Source organism: Anolis carolinensis, chromosome 1 (assembly GCF_035594765.1).
Source record: "Anolis carolinensis isolate JA03-04 chromosome 1, rAnoCar3.1.pri, whole genome shotgun sequence".
In the NCBI taxonomy this organism is placed as follows: Eukaryota; Metazoa; Chordata; class Lepidosauria; order Squamata; family Dactyloidae; genus Anolis; species Anolis carolinensis.
Genome location: NC_085841.1, coordinates 2,051,003 through 2,066,002, shown reverse-complemented (window position 1 = coordinate 2,066,002; position 15,000 = coordinate 2,051,003). Strand labels below are relative to the sequence as shown.

Below are 15,000 nucleotides of genomic sequence, written 5' to 3'. Positions count from 1 at the left end.
ACCAATACCACCACCACTTTGCCACAGCAACGTGTGGCCGGGCACAGCTAGTCTCTATATATATAAAAGAGTGATGGAATCACGGCAGCGGACATACATATATATACACACACACACCAATGTTTGCAAAGAATAAAATGCTTTTCTTAGGCTATAATATGGATAAAGTTGGAAGGAGGTGTTTTTTTGGGAGGCATTGGCTCCTTCTCCTCCTCCTCTGAAGCCTGGGAAACGGAGGGCCATCTGTCTCGGCTCGATTCCCAGCTCTTAAGGCCATATTCCCAGCATAATATTTCCTTAGCAGCCCCGACGGAGCCATTACGGGCTTGGAACAGCTGGACGGATTCATTATATAAGTGTGTGTGTATATATGTGTGTATGGGTGTACATATATATCTGTTTATTTACTATGAAGCCTGCCACTGCTCCATAATGTTTCAAAGAGGAATTATAGTTTCCTATGGATCTCAGTTGAGATGATCAAATGCCAGTATCAAAGCTGCTTACTTTTCACTCTGTTTTTCCAAATACACAGTAATATCCATTACATGAAATCATTGAGTTGGGGAGACCCCAAGGGTCACTCAGTCCAACCCTCTTCTTTATGGCAAAAAGAAAGACACAATCAAAGCCCTCCTGACAGATGGCCATCCAGCCTCTGTTAAAAATCCTGGATCATGGGCTCAGGCTGTGGCGCAGGCTGGAGAGCAGCTGCAATGAATCACTGCAATGAATCACTCTGACCAGGAGGTCATGAGTTCGAGGCCCGGCTCGGAGCCTATGTTTGTCTTGTCTTTGTTCTATGTTAAAAGGCATTGAATGTTTGCCTTATATGTGTAATGTGATCTTCCCTGAGTCCCCTTCGGGGTGAGAAAGAAGGGCGGAATAGAAATACTGTCAATAAATAAATAAATGAATAAATATTATTTTGTGATTGTCTTTTGGGTAAGTGTGTGCGTGCAAATATATGTGCATTTATATGTGTGTGTATGTTTATGAGTATATATGTATATGTGTAAATACGTGTGTGCGTGAATGTGTATGTTTGTGAATGTATGCATGTATACATTTGTGTATATATGTGCATGTGTGTATGTATATATACATTTATGTGTGTATACAGTATATGCATATGAATATATGTATGTGTGTGTATATATATGTTTATGTATGTGAATATACGTATATGTTTATATATGCATATATGTGTTTTTATGTGTCAGAATGTATGTATGTGTGTATATATACATTTATGTGTGTGTATATATATATATATGCATGAATATATGTATATGTGTGTATATATGTGTTTATGTGTGTATATATGTATATTGTTAAATATGTATGTTTGTGAATATATGTATATGTGTATATGTGTGTATGAATATATATGTGTGTATATGTGTGTTTATGTGTTAGTGAATGTATGTATGTGTATATATACATTTATGTGTGTGTATATGTGTATGAATATATGTATATGTGTGTATATATATGTTTATGCGTGTGTACATGTTCATGTGTATGAATATATGTATATGTGTATATGTGTGAATATGACTGTGTGTGTATATATGTGTATATGCATGCATATATAAATATAAATGTGTGTGAATATATGTTTACATGTATATGTATTTTTGTGTGTATATGTATGTGTGTGAATATGAGTGTCTGTATAATATGTGTGTATGTATGTATGTATACATTCATACATACATACATACATGGGGCAAGTGTTTGTATGGGGATGTATATATATTTGTGTACATACCTTTAATAATAGTCAACATAAAACACGATTCCTAATAGCCAAAATGAAATAATATTATTCTCCAAATCATACATTTTTTTTAAATGGAAAGGAAAGACTTTCACGAGCCATGTATTTTGTTATTACAGTTTATGGATGTGTCCGCATTTCTTGGTTTACTGAATGACTGTGTTGCGAAATGATGGGTGTCTCAAATGTATGTCACCAACACCATCCCGTAGTTTTAGCTTTGAACATGTTCTTAATCCGCCGTTAAGGATTTTGACTGTTTACCTTTTAATAACGTTGATATTTAATTCTATTTTAATGTTGTTGTATTTTTAGGTTTTCAGTTGTGTTTCCCTTTGGTTTTACTGTAAGCCATTTTTGAGCTACAGACATAATAATAATAATAATATCACCAATATTTTGTTTTGCTTTTCAGGCTCAAAAGGAGAAAAAGGTGACAAAGGAGACCAAGGAGGAGAAACAGGTAAAGTTGGATTCACCTCTTTTCCCTCTTGAAAGCATTCAGGCAATGGGGGTCCAGTTATGTATTTTGTAAGGATAAACATTAGAAGTTGCCATTGTTTGTTTTTCGGTTTTATGAGTGGACCCATTAGAAAAGGCATAAGGATGTGAGTGAACTACAACTCCCATCATCCTGGGTTAATGACCCTCAAAACTTGCCAATCCTTAAAATTGGTCATGTTGGGTATGAGTGCTAAGTTTGGTCCAGATCTATTTGTTGGATTTTGGTCATGTGTATATGAAATGTAAATCAAGTGTTTCTGCTGTTTTGCAAGTGTGTGTTTCAGCAATGAAACAGTTAACAGTTAACAACAGTTTGACTGACAGCCTGCTGTGACCTATGAGACATGATTTCCGGCCTTGGGGGTCGGAACTTCCTTCAGACTAAGGAATGTGCTTTCTTATCTCTTGTTGAACTGTGTGAGAGACAAGCCGAGCCGAAGAATGTCGGCTTCGAGCGATGGACTTTACTGCAATTATAAATATCTTTGTAAATATTAAATAGATGTTTGAACTTCAGACTGCAGATGTCTTTGAGTCTGACTTTGGAGGAATTGGTGAGGGCAGGAAATTCACCAATTCATCAGGGTGCTGGTCCGGAGCATCATTGATCGATGGTGTTTGAGAAGAAACCCACCCATCACGCACCCTGGCCCCTGGCACTGATCTTGACACTATTGTCAGTGGGATTCACAATGCAATTCACATATGGGTGAACTATAACTCCCATCGTCCTCTGACAGTGCTCCCCAAAACCTGCCAGTCCTGTGTGCCAAGTCTGGTTCAGATTCATTGTTGGTGGGATTCACAGTGCTCTCTGGATGAGGGTGAACTACAACTCCCATATTCCTGGGCCAATGCTTCCCCAAAACCTACCAGTCCTTAAAAGTTGGTCATGTTGGGTATGTATGCCGAATCTGGTCCAGATCTGTGGTTAGTGGGGTTCACAGTGCACGTCTCATATGGGTGAACTACAACTCCCATCATCCAATATCAGTGTCCCCCAAAACCTTCCACTCTTTAAAGTTGGTCATGTTAGGTCTGTGTGCCAAGTTTGGTCCAGAACCATCGTCAGTGGGGCTCATAGTGCATATGGGTGAACTACAACTCCCATCATTCTCTATCAGTACCCTCCAAACCTGCCAGTCCTTAAAGTTTGTCATTGGGGGTCTGTTTGCCAAGTTTGGTCCAGATCCATCACTGGTGGAATTCACAGTGTTTTCTGGATGTATGGGCCATCTTGGAATAAATACATACAAACATAGATGGATAGATTCATCCGTAAATACATATTTTGACTTTTATTATATACATAAACTAGCTGTGCCCAGCCACGCGTTGCTGTGGCAAAGTGGTGGTGGTATTGGTTAAAAATAGTTGTGTAATTTTTATTTGACGTTATTTGTATTTTTAATTAATTTTATTGTAAGTTATCTTTTTATTTATTATATTTTATTATTTTCTTGTATTATTTTTAGTTATTTTCTGTTATTATAGTATTTTATTGTATTAATTCTTTAGTGTTTTTAATTATTTTTTTTTAGTGTTTTTATTATTTTTTATTGGGTTGCTAGGAGACCAAGTTGGAGGAGCTTAGCCTTCTAACTGGCAGCAATTGGATAAAAGCAATTATTCCTCTCTCTCTAATTAGGACTTTATTTTTCTTTTCTTTTTGTTGTATCAACCTAGAGCCGTGGATGATGGGTTGTGTTGTCAAATTTCGAGGTTGGGGGGCCTGTAGTTTTGTTGTTTTGTGGGTCGCCGTGATGCCATCACTCTTTTATATATATAGATTACATATATACATATATACATATACATACACACTCTGTTTTCCCGAAAATAAGACCTGTCCTGAAAATAAACCCAAGCATGATTTTTCAGGATTTTGAGGATGCTCAAAATATAAGCCCTACTTCAAATAATAAGCCCTAGTTGCAGTTCATTAAAAAGTCAATGTAAATAGTGTCCAGACAGCTATACGTAGGGCCTAATGAATCTTTTGCAACAAAAATTAATATAATACCCTGTCTTATTTTCAGGGAAATGGTATATATACCACACACATATATCTAAAAGAAGACCTGTTGTATTTTGTTTTATCTTGTTGGCTGATGTGTTCAGGTGATACGCAGTCCAGAAAAGTCACATATCCAAGTTCAAGATCTGACCAGTACTAGAAGTCACTAAGCAAGGGGTTGGATGGGCATCTGCCAGGAATGCTTTCACTGTATTTTCCTATTTGGGAGCAGGTTGGATTGGATGGTCTTTGGGGTCTCCTTGGATTATTATTCCACAAAACTAGCTTCCCATCACAGTGTTGCTTCATGTCCGTGCGTAGCCTCCTAAGACTCCTAGATCCTCTTCACACATATTGTTTACAAGCCAGGTGTCATCAGCCTATATCTTAATCTCCTATATATATAAAAATGTAATGTGCATAATTAGGACTGAGTTAACAACAAAACCACTGGGCCAAATCACACCAAATTTGGCCACAATACTCATCACTTTCCAAAGAGTGACCTTGCAGCTCCAAAGCCTGCCTGCTTCATACCTAGGGGACTCCATTGTTACCCAACTTGATTACCATTGAATACCCTTGCAGCTTCAAAGCCTGGTTGCTTCATACCTAGGGGACTCCATTGTTACCCAACATGAATACCATCGAATAGCCTTGCAGCTTCAAAGCCTGGCTGCTTCATACCTAGGGGACTCCATTGTTACCCAACATGAATACCATCGAATAGCCTTGCAGCTTCAAAGCCTGGCTGCTTCATACCTAGGGGACTCCATTGTTACCCAACATGAATACCATCAAATAGCCTTGCAACTTCAAAGACTGGCTGCTTCATACCTAGGGGACTCCATTGTTACCCAACATGAATACCATTGAATAGCCTTGCAGCTTTAAAGCCTGGCTGCTTCATACCTAGGGGACTCCATTGTTGGCCAACTTGAATACCATTGAATAGCCTTGCAGCTTCAAAGCCTGGCTGCTTCATACCTAGGGGACTCCATTGTTGGCCAACTTGAATACCATTGAATAGCCTTGCAGCTTCAAAGCCTGGCTGCTTCATACCTAGGGGATTCCATTGTTACCCAACATGAATACCATCGAATAGCCTTGCAGCTTCAAAGCCTGGCTGCTTCATACCTAGGGAACTCCATTGTTACCCAACTTGATTACCATTGAATACCCTTGCAGCTTCAAAGCCTGGCTGCTTCATACCTAGGGGAATCCTCGACTTAAGAAAGAAAACTCGACTTAAGACTACGCCATAGCAACACGTGGCCGGGCACAGCTAGTTTCTTATAATATGGTATTGTACACTTCTTCCTGGTTCAATGCTTCATGTTTTGCATGACGTTTTCATTGCATCCCAATCAGGAATGCATTATGTGTAGATTTTTTTTTTTTTTTAGCAAAAGGGTTGGACTTGATGACCTTTGGGGTACCCCCTGAAATCTAGGAACTCCATCTGTCTTATCCAAGGCATGCTTCAAGCCTGACACTTTAGCCCCTGTCTATGGGTGAAATGAATGAAAAACGAGTTTATTTCTTCTGCTACAGAACGGGGAGAGATTTTGGGCATAAATCTTCCACTTCCCAGGGACACATGGTCCCCATTAAGCCGGGCGATGATATCTTTGTGCAGCTGCAGCGAAGAAGGAAAGAGCCTGCCTGGCTTAAGGAGGCCTGTTTATTTCTTTTCTCAGTAGAGACTCCTTTTTTCAGGACACGACTGGGTTGTGCGGGAGGCAAATAATAATAAACAAATACGGAGAGGAACAAAAGCAGTGTGGATCCCTTGTGCAAATGCAGAATTAGCAACACATATATACACACAGCCTTGACTTTGACCCATAAGGCTTCATGAAGGAGACTAAAGGGGAATCTCTACTATAGAATAAAGGCAGTTTGACACCACTTTAACTGTATGAATCTAAACTGCATTAGTTCTGAAGTATAGCTGTAATCTGAGTCCCTTTATCTATCTATCTATCTATATAACAGCACAACCCCTAATCCACGCCTCTAGGTTGATACAAGAAAAAGAAAAGAAAAATAAAGTCCTAATTAGAGGGAGAGGAATAATTGTTTTTATCCAATTGCTGCCAGTTAGAAGGCTAAGCTCTGCCCATTGGTCTCCTTGCAACCCACTCAGCCCAGGAGACAGGCAGACTTAGGCCTCACTTAGGCCTCTTCCACACTGCCTATAAAATACATAGACCCCCTCTGCCCTCACCACGTTCACAGTACACAAACAACCAAATGCATACTAAACATAAAGACAACCATACAACAGACATTCAATACCACCACTACCTCAACAATTTCTCACCAACGCCACCAGACAATGCCACAGCAACACGTGGCCCGGCACAGCTAGTATATATATAAAAGGGAAATGAAATTTCGGCCTCAGACAAAACAACAAAACTGCACATCCCAGAAACACTAAACTTGGCAGCACAACCCCTCATCCATGCCTCTACGTTCATACTACAAAAAGAAAAGAAAAATAAAGTCCTAATTACAGGGAGACGAATAATTGTTTTTATTCCAATTGCTGCCAGTTAAAAGACTAAGCTCTGCCCACTTGGTCTCCTAGCAACCCACTCAGCCCAGGGGACAGGCAGAGTTAGGCCTCACTTAGGCCTCTTCCACACTGCCTGTAAAATACAGATTATCTGATTTTAACTGGATTATATGGCAGTGTAGACTCAAGGCTCTTCCACGCAGCTATATAACCCATTTATAATGGACTTAATAATGTCAGGGGGAAACCTTGACCCTTTAACTTAACTACCACCAATTCCTCAATACTTTTATTTCCCATACCACCAGACTTCGCCACAGCAACGCGTGGCCGGGCACAGCTAGTATGAATCTATAATGAAGAATCTATGCAGTTCTGTACTACTTAAACTTCCGTGCTTTACAAAGTCTCTCCTCTATTTTAATTATTCCTAAATTATTAAGTTTTACTATTTATGGTATTGTTTTCATTAATACAGTAGAGCAGGGGTCCCCAAACTTTTTAAGCAAAGGGCCGGTCCACAATCCTTCAGACTGTTGAGGGGCTGGATTATCATTTGAAAAAAAATACAAACAAATTCCTATGCATACTGCACATGTCTTATTTGTAGTGCAACAACAACAACAACGAAATAATACAATATTTAAAAATGAAAACAATTTAAACCAACATAAACCTATTAGGATTTCAATGGAAAGTGTGGGCCTGCTACTGGCCAATGAGATAGTGAAGTTAATTAGGATTGTTGTTGTTGTTGTTGTTGTGTGCCTTCAAGTCATGTCAGACTTTGGCCAAGCCTAAGTCAAAAATTATTTATTTATTTACTGCATTTATTTACTACATTTATATCCCACCCTTCTCACCCCGAAGGGGACTCAGAGCAGCTGTATGTACATACAATCTATATATATAAAAGAGTGATGGCATCAGGGCAGCGGACAAAACAACAAAACTACAGGCCCCCCAACCTCGAAATTTGACAACACAACCCATCATCCATGCCTCTAGGTTGATACAACAAAAAGTAAAGAAAAATAAAGTCCTAATGAGAGAGAGAGGAATAATTGCTTTTATCCAATTGCTGCCAGTTAGAAGGCTAAGCTCCTCCAACTTGGTCTCCTAGTAACCCAATAAAAAATAATAAAAAACACTAAAAATTAATACACTAAAATACTACAATATCAGAAAATAACTAAAAATAATACAAGAAAATAATAAAATATAATAAATAAAAATATAACTTACAATAAAATTAATTAAAAAAATGCAAATAACGTCAAATAAAAATTACATAACAATTTTTAACCAATACCACCACCACTTTGCCACAGCAACGCCTGGCCGGGCACAGCTAGTATATTATATTATTAGCATAACACAATATTAGCATTATACATTACTATATTGAACTATACCACTATACTATTATATAATATGTAATATATAATTAATATTATTATATGGCATTACTATTAGTATTATATTGTATAACATAAGATTATTATCAATATTATATGTATATACAATATATTATATTATTAAAATTGATATAAAATATTATATTATAAAACTGAGGGTGGGGGCCAGGTAAATGACCTTGGAGGGCCGCATCTGGCCCCCGGGCCTTAGTTTGGGGACCCCTGCCGTAGAGTCTCACTTATCCAAGCTAAACGGGCCGGCAGAAGCTTGGATAAGCAAATATCTTGGATAATAAGGAGGGATTAAGGAAAAGCCTATTAAACATCAAATTAGGTTATGATTTTACAAATTAAGCACCAAAACATCATGTTATGCAACAAATTTGACAGAAAAAGTAGTTCATTACACATTAATGCTATGTAGTAATTACTGTATTTACGAATTTAGCACCAAAATATCATGATGTATTGAAAACATTGACTACAAAAATGGCTTGGATAATCCAGAGACTTGGATAAGTGAGACTCTACTGTATATTGTGCTCTTACATTAGATTTATAATAAGACTAAAAAGTTTATTCCAGAATTTTCAGACAAGGTCCTTTCCTCTTCTTTATTGCATTGGAAAATAATTGATTTTGTCTTACCTTTGTCATTGCCTAGTGTTAAGGAGCCCTTGGTGGTGCAATGGGTTAAACCCTTGTGCCAGCAGGACTGCTGACTTGATGGTTGGGTTGCTAACCTGAAGGTTGCCGGTTCGAATCCAACCTGGGGAGAGTGTAGGTGAGCTCCTTCTGTCAGCTCCAGCTCCCCATGTGGGGACATGAGAGAAGCCTGTCACAGGATGGTAAAATATTTGGCATCTCCTGGGCAACATTCTTGCAGACGACCAATTCTCTCACAACAGAAGCGACTTGCAGTTTTTCAAGTCACTCCTGACATGGAAAAAAAAGTGCTGGGAATCCTTGAAGTACTCTTTAGCAGAGAAGTCTTTGCAAGGCTGCAAACCACAGGATTCTATAGCATTGAGTTAAAGTGGTATCAAACTGCATTCATTCCACAGTGTGGATGCCCCCTTCCCTGCTGTCCTTCCAGTGACAGGTAAAAACCATTTTGATTTAGAGATATATTTGGATTTTGATGTACTGCAGCAGAGAAGAGTCTCAGTCGGGATATTTGTCTTTTGTTAACGTTTTAAATGAGTTGTTGAAGGCTTTCATGGCCGGAATCACTGGGTTGTTGTGAGTTTTCCAGACTGTCTGGCCATGTTCAAGAAGCACTCTCTCCTGATGTTTCACCCACATCTAAGGCAGGCATCCTCAGAGGTTGATGGGTCTGTTGGAAACTAGGCAAGGAGGTTTACATATCTGTGGAATGATATCCAGGGTGGGAGAAAGAACTCTTGTCTGTTGGAGGCAGGGCAAGAGGGATCCTTTCACTTAAGCAGGAGTCTACCGTATCTCACACACCTGTGGACAAGTCTACAGAGAGAACACCAAACGCAGCATTGCTCAGGCACGAATCAAGGAACATGAAAGGCACGGCAGACTAATTCAACCAGAGAAGTCAACCAGAGCAGAGCACTTGATGAACCAACCTGGACACAGGTTATTATTTGAGAACACAGAAATGCTGGACCACTCCAACAACTATCATGTCAGATGACACAGAGAACACATTGAAATCCACAAGCATGTGGACAATTTCAACAGAAAGGAGGAAACCATGAAAATCAACAAAATCTGACTACCAGTGTTAAAAAAAACTCTAAAATCTGAACAGTAAATAAAGAACAACACTCTGAAAACAGAGGACTTCCAGACATGAATCAATCGGACGCAGCTAACACCTCCGAACAAAGGATTCCCATAGAAATGTGAGGGGAAGTCATAGGGAGGAGGGAGCAAGCTTGTTTTCTGCTGCCCTGCAGACTAGGACGCAAGGGAACAATGGCTTCAAACTACAGGAAAGGAGATTCCACCTGAACATCAGGAAGAACTTCCTCACTGTTGAGGGCTGTTCAACAGTGGAACTCTCTGTCCCAGGGAGTGGTGGAGGCTCCTTCTGGTTTTTAAGCAGAGGCTGGATGGCCATCTGTCGGGGGTGCTTTGAATGCGATTTCCTGCTTCTTGGCAGAATGGGGTTGGACTGGATGGACCGTGAGGTCTCTTCCAACTCTACGATTCTATGATTCTAAAGGAAACACCCAGGCCATGAAGCTGGCAAGACCATTAATGCTAATCAAGGTGATTAATTGCAACATTCACACTGGACTCCAACAGAATTCCTTCTCCCACCTTGGATCTTCCACAGATATATAAACCTCCCTTGCTTAGTTTTCCCAATATATCTCAACCTCTGAGGATGCCTGTCATAGATGTGGGCAAAACATCAGGAGAGAATGCTTCATGGCCATACAGCCCAGAAAACTCACAACAACCCAGTTTTAAATGAGTATTTAAAATGCACTTTTCTCTAGAGCAGTGGTTTCCAACCTATGGTCCGTGAACCACCAGTGGTCTTCAAAAGCTAAAATATGGTCCGTGGCCTCACCGTTACTACACTGTTGAAAAGAGAGTGACTTTGTTTTACGAAACCCTCTTATAATGCTGAGGCAATGCGGATGTTGGGATGGGAGAGGCTGACTACCTATGAAAGGCATGACAACAACAAGCCTCCTGACTGCTGCTTCTCCTCCTCCTCTTTCTCCCTTCTATGTAGCACTTGGAAGTTGGGGCGCCTTGGTGTCTTCATTTTTAGGCCTGTTCCTGGGGTTATTTAGGGTGCTGATTCAGATAATTGCATTGGATAGACCACATCAGCTCTTTGTGTATGTGTGTCAGGAGCGATTTGAGAAACTGCAAGTCTCTTCTGGTGTGAGAGAATTGGCTGTCTGCAAGGACGTTGCCCAGGGGAGAAACGTCCTTGCATGTTGTGATGTTTTACCATCCTTGTGGGAGGCTTCTCTCATGTCCCTGCATGGAGCTGGAGCTGACAGAGGGAGCTCATCCGCACCCTCCCCGGGTTAGATTTGAACCGGCAACCTTCAGGTCAGCAACCCAACCTTCAGGTTACAAGGCTTTAATCCATTACGCCACCGGAGGCTCCATGGGTTAGATTTTAACCAGCAACCTTCTGGTTAGCAATCCAAACTTCAGGTCAGCAGTCCTGCCAGCACAAGGGTTTAACCCACTGTGCCACTGTGGGCGAGCAGATGGTGACTACTGGACAGCATGTGCTCTGTATCAGAAACTAGAGCTGATGTGGTCCAGTGCAATTTTCTGAACCAGTGCCCCAGATAATCAAACCGAATCTAAAGTTGAGCAAAAACAGATTCGTAACCCTTTTGGTACAAATGTTGGAGAGTGGTCCCTGGTCAACGTGGTCCCTGGTCAAGGGGTCCTTGGTCAAAAAAAGATTGGGAACCACTGCCTTAGAGGAACCATAGTGTTGGAAGAACCATAGTGTTAGTCCAGCCCCGTAATTGGAACCTCTTGGTGGCACGAGAACCAAGACAAAGCATATGTATGTGTTTAAAATCACCCTGAAACGAAAGAAACCCGATTCTTCCGTGGCCCACATTTGTAAAACAAAAACACTTCATGACCTACATCCACTGTGGAACGCCCAGCGACGGCCCGTGTTTTGCTTACATAACATGTGCCCCGTTCTTGGCTTGGAACAGACCGAATGTTGAAAAGAAAACCCTAAAAAACACTTAACTTTTGCACGGTTTCCAGCTTGAAAGCCGATCCGAAGCAGCAGGGCTTGGCAAGAGAGAGCCTGACGTAACCGAGAAGGCTCCGGGGACTTTTCGGGAGGCCTTGGCACCGTGGCTGTAGGTGGTCAAGATGGGCTTTTCGGGCATCTGATAGCCATTGCCCTCCAGTTGTGGAGGAGGAAGAAAAGTCATCCGAAAGCCCTGTCCTTTGGGCAAAAAAAGCTTGTGAACGGGCCATGAAATCGTAGTATCATAGAATCCTGGAGTTGGGAAGGACCCCAAAGGGCATGTAGTCCAAACCCTTTTTACCAGGCAGGAACGCAACATCAGCTAGCATCGGTTTAAAGCAGGCATGGGCAAACTTGGGCCCTCCAGGTGTTTTGGACTTCAACTCCCACCATTCCTAACAGCCGGTAACAGACTCTACTGTAATACATACTGTGGTATAATAATACAGAACAATATAATCTCTAAAACCAGGACAGTAAATAAAGAGCAACACTCTGAAAGCAGGGAAATTGGGAATTCCAGAAAGGAAACAATCAGGGCCAGTTAACACTACCCAACAAAGGATTCCTCCAGGCAGGAAGCAAACAGGCTTTGAAGCTGCGAGACCATTAAATGCTAATTAAGGTGCCTAATTGCAGCATTCATACCTGCCACACTGAGACTATTCATTGCTATTCAAACTGGCCAAGCAAGGATTCCGCAAGGTAGAAAGCAGCCAGGCTTGCAAGCAGCAAGGCTATTCAGTGCTATTCAACCTGGCCAACCAAGGTTTCCTTTAGATAGAAAACCCCCAAGTTCTGAAGCCATGAGGCTACTCCGTCCCATACAACCAGGCCTAGAAAGGATGCCCTATGTAGAAAGCGGCCAGGCTTTTAAGCTGCAAGACTATTCAGTGCAATTCAGTCTGGCCAAAGAAGGATTCACCTACAAAGGAAGTAGCCAGGCTTCAAAGTGGCTCTTTGATTGAGGGTGCTGCTCCAGCTACTCCAGAAAACGGCCAGGCTTTGAGGCTGCAAAGCTATTCACTGCTATTCCACCTGGCCAACAAACGATTCCCATAAGCCACAGCAATGCGTGGCCGGGCAAAGCTAGTACCTCATAAAAACATTATACAAAGCTTAAAACATATAAATACTTAAGGCCATTCATCCAGAAACCTTGCATGTAAACCTTAGTTCAGACCATGTTGTTCCAGAATCGAAAGTGACGTTTGTAGATGGTCCATGTTGTTCACAGGCGAACAAAAAAATCGGGACAACAATAGCTTTATAAATAAGCATCTTGGTCTCCCTATGGATGTCGTGATCCTCAAACACGCTCTGCTTCATTCGAAAAAAATGCTACACTCACAGAACTCAGATGTTGTTGTATTTTGGTGTTGATGTTGACTTTTTGTGGAGAGGTGGTTGATAAGGTCGTGGAAATAGCCAACATTTTCTAGCATGACACCGTTAAGCTGTATTGCCAACATTGCAGAGGGATTGGCTGGTGCCTTTTGCTGGTTCTCGATGTTCAGTGAGAGGCTAAGCTTTTCATAGGCTTCTGCGAAGAAGTTGTTTAAAGCTTGCAGGCCTTCCTCTGAATGAGCACAGACTATGTTATCATCAGCGTATTGGAATTCTATCACAGAAGTTGCTGTGAGCTTTCTTTTGGCTTTCAACCTGCTGGGGTTAAAGAGAGTTCTTTCTGAGATGGGATTTTCACTCCAATGGGATGCTTCCTGTTAACAAGGTATAATCAAAGCACTCCCAACAGATGGTCATCTTGGGGTTGTATGTTTTCCGGGGTATATGGGCATGTTCCAGAAGTATTCTGATATTTCGCCCACATCTATGGCAGGCATCCTCACAGCCTCGGGCTCTGAGGGTGAGTTGGAATCAGAGGAGGAGACTTTGCAGGTACCCTCATTTCAGGAGAGGTGAAAGGAAACAGAGCAGAAATGTTTAGCTAGAATAGCTGCCAAAAATGCAGCTGAGTAATTGGGAACTGCCCTAGCAGCTGTGAGGGAACTCAGGGCTATAAAGCAGAAGCAGGTGCAGCCAGCTCTTGCTGGTAACAAACTGCCTCTAATGCCTAAGCCTTAGTTCCCCTTGTGCCTGCTTCGAGTCTGCATCTGAGAAACTGCTCCTTAAGCAGCTGAGGGGGGAAAGGAAGGGGCCCGAGGCTGTGAGGATGCCTGCCATAGATGTGGGTGAAACGTCAGGAGAGAATGCTTCTGGAACATGGCCATGCAGCCCGGAAAACATACAACCACCCTGTGATCCCGGCCATGAAAGCCTTCGACAACACAATAGAAACTTAATAGGACACCACTTCCTTCTGGCCCAGTCCCCCGACCCCAATAAATCTAATTATGGTTTGTCTCCAATTATGGAAGCTTTAACCATCCTCAAGGGGAAAGCGGCTGTTCCGGCAGGTGAAATCTCTACTCTGGGCTTGAAAATCCAAGAGCTTCACAACCAGCCAGGGACCGTTTTTGCTTTCCTTTTGTTTTACTTTGCAAACCAACCCAAAACTGTCAAGGCCGGCTGCTTTGTGTCTCGGAGCCATCCAAGGCGCTGGCCCCACTTAACCTGAAGGAGCAAAAGCCCTTTGTTCCGAATTTGTTGCTGAAAACTATTTGGTCCCGTGCCCAGCCGTGGAGACTGGCTTTTGGGGAGGCGAAAGGAGGATTGTGCAAATGTTATCGTTGCATCTCCAAGTGCCGGAGGTTGGAAGCAGAGCTCTCAAATGGCATTTCTACCTGGCCGTTGGAGAGTGTTATTTTTTGTTGTCGCTTGGGAGGGACCCCCAAAGGTCATCCATTCCACTTCCCTTCTGCAAGGCAGGAAAACACATGGAAATCACTCTCAACAGATGGCCATCTAGCCGCTGCTTAAAAACCTGCACAGGAGATTCCAGGAGACTCCCAGGCAGCAGCGTTTTCCTCTAGAGTTGGAAGGGACGCCAAAGGCCATCCAGTCTAACCGTCTTCTTCTGTACAGGAAGACACAATCCAACTCACACCGATTGATGGCCATCCA

The 15,000-nt window shown here is 41.7% G+C and overlaps 1 protein-coding gene across 1 annotated transcript in view; it reads left to right on the top strand.

Annotated features, from left to right (window-relative positions):
- The window catches only part of scara5 (scavenger receptor class A member 5), a 127,493-nt gene that overhangs the window by 102,265 nt on the left and 10,228 nt on the right, over nt 1-15,000 (top strand). The window contains exon 8 of the mRNA XM_062969240.1: nt 2,199-2,246. Within this exon, the coding sequence (XP_062825310.1) occupies nt 2,199-2,246 (48 nt within the window). The remainder of the gene's footprint in view (nt 1-2,198; nt 2,247-15,000) is intronic.